This window comes from Elgaria multicarinata, chromosome 4 (genome assembly GCF_023053635.1).
Source record: "Elgaria multicarinata webbii isolate HBS135686 ecotype San Diego chromosome 4, rElgMul1.1.pri, whole genome shotgun sequence".
NCBI lineage: Eukaryota > Metazoa > Chordata > Lepidosauria > Squamata > Anguidae > Elgaria > Elgaria multicarinata.
The window spans coordinates 22,194,475-22,204,875 of record NC_086174.1 but is presented as its reverse complement, the minus strand read 5'-3'; the positions used below and the strand labels follow the sequence as shown (position 1 = coordinate 22,204,875).

The following is a 10,401-nucleotide window of genomic DNA, read 5'->3' as shown; positions in this document are numbered from 1 at the left end:
AGGGAGTGAATGCATCACTTAGTTTTGCTTTTTCCCCTCCTGAGAGGGGGCTATGTAAGAAGTGAAAAGAGTCAGCTCCAACCCTGTCCGCGTCAAACGTAGGGAAGGGAAAAGCAGAAACTGGGACAAACATAAGGGGAGTTTTAAGTAGAGCTGGATTACGGCAGAATGACTGGACACTGTGTGCTTGAGGTGCTCATTTTGGCTTGGGGCGCTTAGTTCTTTCACCCCCGTTCTCACACAGCTTCGCCCACCCGTCGGATACATAGGACACTGGAATGAATTGGCAGCAAACTAAACTTTAATGTTAGGTACCAAACACAAGTTCCCTGACCCCAAACAAAGATTAGACAAGAGGCTATATTTACATCTAAGCCGTACAGCACATGATGCTCATTAACAGCCCTGCTCCGCCCATGCAAAACTGTAACAGGCAGAGAAGTGCTGTGTTGCGTACATGTGGGAATGGAAGTGGAAGAGATTTCCTACAGTCCTTCTCGTTCTTCTCGAGCCCAGCCTCGGGGTGGGGATGGGGAGAGAAAACACAAATAAATAAACTGAATTGCACTTCAGTGTAGAGGAATTGCAAGCCAACTTCTTCCTACCAACAGCTAAGCCGCACCTGAAGACCAGTAGCCAAATACGCAGGTCATCTAGAGAGGCCTGGGTACCTCTTTGATTCTGCCACTGAACTGATAAGCGTATGTTGAAAATAGAACATAACTCCCCCTTCAGTATTGTGGGGTGTTTTAAACTGCCCCTCTGTTGCTTCAAGAGGTTTAGCTGGCCTTGCGAGGGCCTTAATTGTTTGAGAAACTGCACACTAGGCAGTGTATTGAAAACATTTTGGCAGCAGACAGTGGAGGGTTAAGCATCATGTATACCAGAGGTGGGTAACTTGTGTTCCTCCAAATGTTTTGCCTATGACTCCCCATCTGACACAGCCAGGGATGAGGGGAGTTGTAGGCCAAAACATCCAAAGAGCCACAAGCTGCCCACTCTGGATTCAGACAGATAGCAATCTCAATTCCGAGTGCCAGCCCTTATGTAGCCAAAACGGCACCGTCCACAAACAAACCAAGGTTTGCAGAAGTACAAAACATCTGGTTAAAACCCTTTTAAGGTGGAACCCCCAAACCAGCCTAATGAGGACTTGGTGTGCTCAGTGACCACATAATGCTGACTGACGGGGGAGGTGGGCAGGAAACTGGATGGAAAAAGGAAGTGAATGCAATGTCTTACAGAGGAGGACACTGAACAGCAACATTGCACACTGCAACATTTTTCTGCAGGTCCCACTTGGGATGAATGGGCTAGCTGTATTAATAACCAATTATCAGCCATGTCACACTGCTACAAGTGAGCAGCTACATTCCTGTGAAACACTGGTTTGCAGGTTAAGAAAAGCAACTTTTGTGAATAACTGGTGAACCCCTGCCTATCTGAGGTTAACTGTTCAGTCTTCTAAAAGAGGTCACTGAGTAGGTGAGCTGGGGTAGGGCGTCTTCAGTGAGATGCCGGTGCATCCAAGAAATTAAGTTGCATGAACTTAGGACAAAATTGCTCAAGGTGCAGAAGGAATAAAAAGGAGAACAAAACAGGGTTAGGGGAGGTAAGTAGACAAGGCAATATATGGTACAAAGGTTTAAAGAAGGATGAGCAGGAATGTTATGCAGGATGGGAAAAGAACAGGAATGTTATATATAGGCTTACAGTCTGATCCTAAAGGATGCTTTCTCTGATGCCCCATTAATCCACTCATCCAAATATAAATGAGTTTAGGCTTGCCGTAGAGGGCTAGAAACTCAACGAGTTTCCCTAGACAGGATTCCCAAATCTAGAGCAGAGGATCGACAGGCAGACAGTGGTTAAGGAATTGGAATTGATTAGACGTGAGGGTTTTCCCTTTTGTGACATTCTATGATCGAGAGCCATGGCAGCACATTAAACAAATCTCACAATTACTCTTAGGATACTATGTAGCTTAAGGAAAGCCACCTTAATGCTCTCAATTTGTGCACTCCCTAAAAGAAGCCTCTGCTACCTCTCACTCCTGGGCCTGAACAGCTGAAACAAACCAGAACGAATGAGGCCTCATCTATAACAAAGGATTACTGCTGCCTAGATCAGCCCTTCCCAAGAGGTTTTGAATTACAACTCCCAGCATTCCTGACCATTGATCATGCTGGCTGGGGCTGATGGGAATTGAAGTCCAGAACATCCAGAGGCCCCCAAGTTGGGGACGGCTGGTCTAGATAGTAAAGGGCAACCAGCATTTCCTGGATCGTGTAGTTAGGTTCCCCCACCCACCCTGGGTTTCGTTCCCAGTATGCAAAATGCTTAAAGCTGTTTGCGAAAGTGTTCCATAAGCTTTGCTGTTAAGTATTCATTTAGAGTTCTCCAGAGCTTAGAGGCTGACAGCTGAAAGGGAGGATGGCCTAAGTGAGAGAATCTGCTTAAGCATCCACCCTCGTGCCAGTTCTAGCAGAGATAGAGAGAGAGAGAGAGAGAAAACCAGACCATTAAGTGAGGCTTTCATGCAGCAGCTGCATTATTAGCTACTTGGCACATAGATCTACTGCTAATCTGTATCAGGGCAGATGAAGACTACCATGGGGCTGAAAGCATTGCCCAAACTAACGTACCTGGAATTACATCTGGCTGCCACTGCGCCCCAATTTTGGGGTCAGGGGCAGTGCAAATCCTTACCCTTTAGTCATAATTGACCAAAACAACAAGAGTTCTGCAATAGATTAGCCATTTATTCCAAGTGGGGGGTGGGGAGGGGAAGGAAAGAAGGCAGCATATTGTTCCCAAATCTAGCCTGGTCCCCAAGGAACACGCCTGCCTTGATCCCCAAGAAAATGCTCACGCATAGCTTCTGTTATAAGGACCACATGGTTTTGCTGGGTGGTGGGAAACGGTACAGAACAAGTGCTGAGAGGCTGTAGTTAATCAGTAGTGTGGTGTATGGCTGATAAGTGGTTGAACTCTCAATGCTTTGGTCCTGGGATTGGCATAGATTTAAAAAAAAATACACACACAGACACACGCAGCAGGAACTGGGAGGATCCCTGTGTGTGGAATGAGGCTAGGCTCCCTTCACATGTGCACACAAAACACAGCCTTAAGAGGATAAAGCAGGAGGAAGTGACAGTGTGGTGGGCTATGAGGTACAATGTAAAACCAAATCTAACCTGAAAGAATGAGAATGGAGCGGAGGACAGGCACAGCTCACCATGTTCATTCCCTAGTTATACATTAGAACAAAGTGCATTTCTGTGTACCCTCCAGGGGCTCTCTAGCCCGTCAGAGTGCCTCCTGGCTCGAGGTGAGAAATTCTTCCGCTCTCTTGTGCGCTTCCAGGGCCTTTATGGTGTAGACATCCTGGGGAAGCTCCGATTTCCGACGTAGCAAAACCTTCTCCTTCTTCATGTCCTTCAGCATCTAGAGACAAAGCCATGAGACATTAGCAGGCCGTTTCTGGGCTCTGCGCACACTTCTCCTCCAGGTCAATGTCACACACCCTCCTCTCTTTGGGCTGGTCTAGTTGGCTTCAACCAGGGCCAGCTGCAGAGGTTGCCACCTGTTTGGTCAGCCCCTGTGCCCAATCTCTACCATGGGAGGATGACAGGAGACGATAGCTACCTGGCTTGCCAGGTCTTGAAATAAAACAGTCCAGCACGGAAGCTGCCTATTTGGCTAAGCCTGCATGTGAGGGCAACTGTTGGCCCTTAGATTAGCCTTCTCCAACCTGGTTCCCTCCAGACATTTTGGGCTACAACCTCCAGCACTCCTGACCATTGGCCGTGTGGGCTGGGGCTGGTGGGAGTTGAAGTCCATCAGCCCCTGCTAGCCTGGCCAATGGTCAGGGATAATAGGGGTTGTAGTCTAACTTCTGGAGGGCCACAGGTTGGCCTAAGGCATTTCCTAAAAGACTCCCGCCACCAATCACTACCCCAAGCATGATGTCCTATCACCTGCCCACCCAGAGAGATCACAAGGCAAGACTTATGGAGGTGCCACAATCAAGCTGAGAACCAACCAAGTACACACAATGCTGATAACTCAAGAGCATGAGCCAAGCCACAGACTACGGGGCAACACACACATGCAGCAAATTATAATGGAATTCAGCATGTAGAAGACAATCGAGAAACCACATCCTATTTTACAGATGGGAACACTGAGGCTGACAAGCAAACATAAAGGCCAGTGAGTTAATCACGGCGGAGAAACCTAAGTACAAATGCAACCACCTATTTTTGTTCTTTTTTACTTCTATAAGTCCTCTTCCACAAACTGGTGTTTGCCATCAGCAAACATCTCTCTTTCTCTCTTGCATGCGCACGCATGAGCCGAAGCATGTTCATTTGGACAGCATTCCCACTGATTTCCTTCCTTTCAAATAAGTATACTTCGGATTGCAATGTCTCGTGCATACATTCACACAACTAAGACATCCTCAGAGGACTCATACACCATCCTCTGCCCTCCTACCCAGGAAAGAAGCCCTGTGTCTGACCTGTGCCATCACAGACAGCTCTCTCTTTCTATTTGGTTCTCTGCTCTTTTTCTAAATGATTTGCTTCCTCTGTTAACACTTACAGGACTAAGTTGGTGGGGATGCTGGGGCTGGCAAGGGAGGTGGGGTAGAAGATGTGCACACTTTCCCAAGTGCTTCCCAAATCTGGGTGTGGAGATTTACATGGGGACAAAATTAGTATAGATGGTGCTGGTTGAGCAAAGCAGATGTGGCAGGAGGAACAGTGAGACACTTGGAACTGGCAGTTCCTGAGCTCATAGAGAGCACAGCAGGGCAGCAGTGATCAGTGAATGCTCCCCTGCCAGGGTGAAGATTCCCACGATGCCCACCTGTGCTGACCTGGGCGCCAGGCCTGAACGTATTGCAATGTGTGTAGGGGCCATTGGCCCACATGGTTCACGGTGTGCCATTCTGAAATGTTGTGGGTTGGGAAGGGCTGGAATGTTAAACTCTGGGACCACAAATGCCATAGGTTGATTTCGGTCTTGCCTTCCTGCCTCTCCTCCGCCCTGTTGATTTTGTCCTTTCATGCAAAAGGGAATTTGGTTCCACGGAAGACTCTCTTCCCCTTGGTTTCTGGGGATTCGTTTTGTAGTTGTGCCTTTCAGTGAGTTTTGTGCAATATCCTCAAAGACATAGATAGTAGTGCATTCCAAACGACAAGTCGAAGAAATATACCTCTATGATAGACAGATGGGGTTTTTTGGGGGCATGGGATATCCGACTGCTGAGAAACACAGGTTTGGCTTACAATTCAGCAGCAGTATGATTAGACTGTCACATTCACATGCGCTGCACGGTGCTTTTTGAACTAGCATCGTGCCAGTTTGGAGCTGCCACAAGCATCCGTGTGCAGAAACCTTCAAATGTGTGGGCCTACACTTTCCCTTCTCCTGCACCGAACCGGCTGAGAGTCAGGGGTTTGCTCCCACTCATTCTCCCGCCCTTTCTCACAGAGAAACACATGGAGCCAGCCGCAAACACCTAGCCTCTCTCCAGAGCCAGATGACGAGACCTCTGTAAGAGCTGGCTTGCTCATTCCAGAGGAAATCCACTGGTTACCAAGAACCACGTGCTACAGGAAGGCCCCAGCTCTGCTGGGGGATATAGAGATGAGTCACCTGCACAGCCTCTGTTTCCATCGTTTTCTTCAGTAGCTGTATGTCCTCTGCAGTCGGAGTCTCCGTCTCCATGCAATAAACAGGAGGCAAAGGTGGGGGTGCGCAAAACATGGGGTACTGCAGGAACACGGCACACAGAAAAATGGGAATGCAAGCTCAGCAACTCAGGTACTGAAACACCAAAATGTTTAACACGTATACATAGCTCCCCAAGGTAAGCGCAACAGAATCCAGGACCACCACCACCCCTTAAGAGCTCATGGTCCCTCCTTCTGTGAAACGGCACAAGGGATAAAAACCTAGTTAGAACGTTTTTCCTTAATCTGTGCCGGTTTCATATTCTATGCATTCACCTATAATAAAGGAGTTGTTGATTGTGCGGTGTTTCAACTGCCCACCCCTTTGTGGATTCTTTTCCTTTTCTCTCTTTCTAATTTGGGGGTTTGATTGAAATGGCACTGGTGTCAGGCAACCCCAATTAAAGTGAACAATGAACCATGGAACACAGCGTGCCCACAGTGCTGGGAGGTCTCAATGATACCCGACGTGGTGAAAATTCTTATTTAACAACACAGCAGCTGCTTTGTGGTTGGTAAAGAGCTGTTCATTCAATTTTGGTTTGGATTTGTACCACCAAGATGCTTTGAATGGAAGAAGAAAGTTGCACAAATAAGGAACCGTGTACAAGACCCTATAGTGGGGGTGGGAAATTGGAGGGATTTTTTTTTACGTGGGGAAAAAATGGCATCCATAGAAGTATAGAGCAGGGGTCCCCAACCCCCGGGCCATGGACCGGTCCCGGTCCGTGGCCTGTTAGGAACTGGGCCGCACAGGTGAGCTGCTTACACCCACCCCAGCGTACCTGGGCGCAGGGCGCCATCTCGCCTGCCCAGCCAAAGTGAAGCCAGGACACTGGGGTGGGGGCGGCAGCTTCAGAACGGCGCGCCCAGCTGGAAGCTGCTCTGGCAGAGCAACTTCCGGGCGCACCGTTCTAAAGCCGCCCGCTTGCCCCAGTGTCCTGGCTTCGCTTCAGCTAGGTGCCCACCCAGCCAAAGCAAAGCCAGGATGCTGGGGGGGGGGGGGGGCGAACGTGGCTTTCCAAAACCATCCTCAACACACACACACGGTCCATGGAAAAATTGTCTTCCACGAAACCGGTCCCTGGTGCCAAAAAGGTTGGGGACCGCTGGTATAGAGTACCAAAAGGGTCACATTTGGCTTGCAAACAAGCTAATTTTGACCCTTTCAGCACTCTGTAGTGTTCCTGGCACCTTCCCGGCACCAACTGGTGTAGGTATGTGCGGGGCTGAAGCAAAAATGGTCCCCCGAATCTACTAGCATTGCCAACCCCTGCCCTATAGCAATGAACTCTGGGGATTAGTAAAGACCCCGAATGCAAGGGTACAATTATACAAGAGGAGTATTCTAAAGTAATCCTCGACGCAGTTCCCGATTTGTTAAAAATTAGTTTGGAGTTATTGGGCCTGTTCAGAACTCACCTTAAACCCTGCTGGTTAAGGCTTTTGGTTAAGCAGCAGGGTTTACGGCGTCTTGTGCGATGCGTTTTGCTAAACCCTGCTCACTCACTAACCACAGTTGGACCGTCTGCAGCAGGGTTAGCCGCTCTAACCATGGCTTAAAGTGTTGTGTGCGACAGCACAGCTTGTGGTTACGGCTAACCCCAGAGAACCACAGTTTCGCTAACCCCAGAGCCTGACGTGTCGTCTGAACAGGCTCACTATGAAATAGATTCTTTAAAAGAACGAGTAAACAGGTCAACTTGACTTTCATATCCGATTAGTACAGTGCTTTTTACATGCATAGGAGGTTAAAATTAAGTAGCACACAGCTGGACATTTAGTATTTTGAGTCTTTCCAAAAACATGCTCCTTCTACGCAAATGGCCTTTAACAGCCTTCCCCAAACCTGGTGCCCTCCAGATGTGTTCGACTATGACTCCCAATTTGCACCAGCCACCATGGGTTATTTCCCCCCTGTAATCGTGCAAACCCAGTCAGTGTCAGGCAATGTCTGGGGTTTGTTTCTTTGATATAGCAACTTCTTTGCAGGTTCTAGTAGTCATAACTTAAGGGAGCAATCTTATGGCCTCTAGACAGTGTCTGTGGGGCCATAGGATTGTTCAGATTCCCCCTTCCAAGGTCAGAGACAGCGCTCTGACCTCGGAAGGGGCCGGCAGAGTTCCAAACCCACCCACCCCCATCAGTGTGAAAAGAGCCGCGTCAGCTGAGAGCCAGTGTGGTGTAGTGGCTAAAGTGTTGGACTGGGAGTCGGGAGATCCGGGTTCTAGTCCCCACTCGGACATGGAAGCTCACTGAGTGACTTTGGGTCAGTCACAGACTCTCAGCCCAACCTACCTCACAGGGTTGTTGTTGTGAGGATAAAATGGAGAGGAGGATTATGTACGCCACCTTGGGTTTCTTGGAAGAAAAAAGACGGGATATAAATGCAATAATAAATAAGGTTGGAAAGGAAACCTCAGAGAGGGGGCCAGGACATGAGTTATTCTGAGCCTCTTCCAGCCTCCTTCCTTCCTACTTTGAAGTGCCCCAGCTAGCAAAAAGTGCAGGGCAGGAGGATGGGAAGATGAAGATGGCCTCCACTGCTCCTCCTACCCACATTGGATGATCAAAAGCCCAAGTTTGGAAGCTTCCAATCATGAAGGGCACTGTCGATTGCACCCTAAGCAAGAAAATAGAGATGAGAGGAGCTGATTGGTTCTTGAATTCTACTTTGCCAGAAAGAATTAAACCAAGTTCTGTTGGTGCTTTAGCAAACACCTTAAAGAGGCACATTTGTTCAGTCCAATGAGCCCACAAAAAGAAGACACAGCCATTTATCTTGCTCTTTGTAAACTCTGTCCAAAACTAGGCTGACAACTGTTACCCAGAGGACCTTTTCTTCTGTCGCCCCCAGACTGTGGAATGGCCTGCCGGAGGAGATTCGTAAACTTAACTCTCTCTCTGAATTTAAGATAGCTTTAAAGACTAGCCTTTTCCGGCAGGCCTGCCTACTCAGATGACTGTTAAACCAAGAACTTTCAAGATGTGTTGATCGTTATTTTGATGTTGTATTGGTTTTATATGCTCTTCTAATTAATTTTATGTATCTGATTTATACTGTATTGTTGTACTGATGTTGTTCTCTGCCTCAGTCCAAAGGGAGGGGCGGATAAGAAATAAATAAATAATAATAATAATAATTATTATTATTATTATTATTATTATTATTGTTATTGTTATTATTATTCCCATTTTACAGATGGGAAACTGAAGCAGACAACAACCTATCTAGGGCCATGCAATGAAGCCATGGCTGAGAAGAGATTTAAACGTAGGCCCTACGTGAATGCTACCCGCTGGCCAAACAGAGCAGTTTTCACAGTAACTGTATGCAATCTTGTAAGCTAAGAAAGCAGAAATGTGGGGGGAAAAAACCATACCAAATAATCAGTCATCTGTCAATAATAACTATTACCTGAGGATTCTGGCGGGCTAGCTCCTCAATCTTGTGCCACATTTCTTCTCGTTCCTTCAACCTGAACCGCCCTCTGAAGATAGAAAGAAATTTATTGTTGCATTTATGCTTCATCTCTCTAAAATGCAGACTAGAAAATATTCTAAAACAAAGCCTGAAAAAGGCCATTAAAATGCCCTATAATAAACATATTGACCGTCTCCAGAAGGCTAGCCATGTTAGTCTGTTAAGAGCCTTGTGGCACCTTAAAGGCCAACAAATTTATCCTGGCATAAGCTGTACTGGACACTGCCTACGAAAGCTTATGCCAAAGGCTTATGCCTCTCCCCGACGAGGCTCACCTGGTGCCAACATTTTTATCTTTTCGGCGCCAGGTCAAGACTTTTCTCCCAGGCATTTAACATTTAACAGCATATGCTGAGTTTTTTAACTGACCCCAGAATAGTTATTTTAAACAGATCTTGTCTGGGTTTTTTTTTTATGCTTTTTATGCCTTTAAATTTTATATATTTGTTTTTAATGTTCACTGTTTTTAACTTTTGTAAACCACCCAGAGAGCTTCGGCTATTGGGTGGTATAAAAATGTAATGGCTTGGGACAGCAGTACCTGATGGAACGCCTCTCCCGACATGAACCTACCCATACATTGCGCTCAACATCTAAGGTCCTCCTCCAAGTGCCTACTCTGAGAGAAGCTCGGAGGATGGCAACAAGGGAGAGGGCCTTCTCGGCGGTGGCCCCCCGACTGTGGAATGATCTCCCCAATGAGACTCGCCTGGCACCAACACTGTTTTCTTTCAGGCGCCAGGTCAAGACTTTTCCCTTCTCCCAGGCATTTAACAGCATTTAACAACGCTAAGTTTGTTTTTAACAGCCCCCAGAACTGTTGTTTTGAAATGGATACTGTTGTTTTTATGTTTCGGATGGTTTTTAAATTTTGTATACTTTTTAATGTTTACTGTTTTTAACTTCTGTAAACCACCCAGAGAGCTTCAGCTATGGGGCGGTATATAAATGTAATAATTAATTAATTAATTAATAATTCCATTCCTCTTTAAGTTGTAGATATTGACAGGATTCAAATGTGAAACTATCCTCCTTCCCTGCCTTTTCATCTCTCTCTCTCTAAACAAAGATTCCTTCCCACGCGTCTCACAGAAGGAAGTCTTTTGCCAACTTGTCCTCCCACCTCAAGATTTCCCAGAGGCCACAATTACTTTAATCCCACCTATGCAAACA

At 46.9% G+C, this 10,401-nt stretch overlaps 1 protein-coding gene across 2 annotated transcripts in view; it reads right to left on the bottom strand.

Annotated features, from left to right (window-relative positions):
• Positions 1–52: 52 nt before the first annotated feature.
• Positions 53–10,401, bottom strand: part of PPP2R5D (protein phosphatase 2 regulatory subunit B'delta) — a 63,807-nt gene continuing 53,458 nt past the window's right edge. For both annotated transcript variants that reach the window (XM_063123930.1, XM_063123929.1), the window contains exons 14-16: positions 9,163–9,235; positions 5,668–5,784; positions 53–3,447 (exon numbers count right to left, since the gene is read on the bottom strand). In XM_063123930.1, coding sequence (XP_062980000.1) covers positions 3,310–3,447; positions 5,668–5,784; positions 9,163–9,235 — 328 coding nt within the window. In that variant the 3' untranslated portion in view covers positions 53–3,309. The remainder of the gene's footprint in view (positions 3,448–5,667; positions 5,785–9,162; positions 9,236–10,401) is intronic.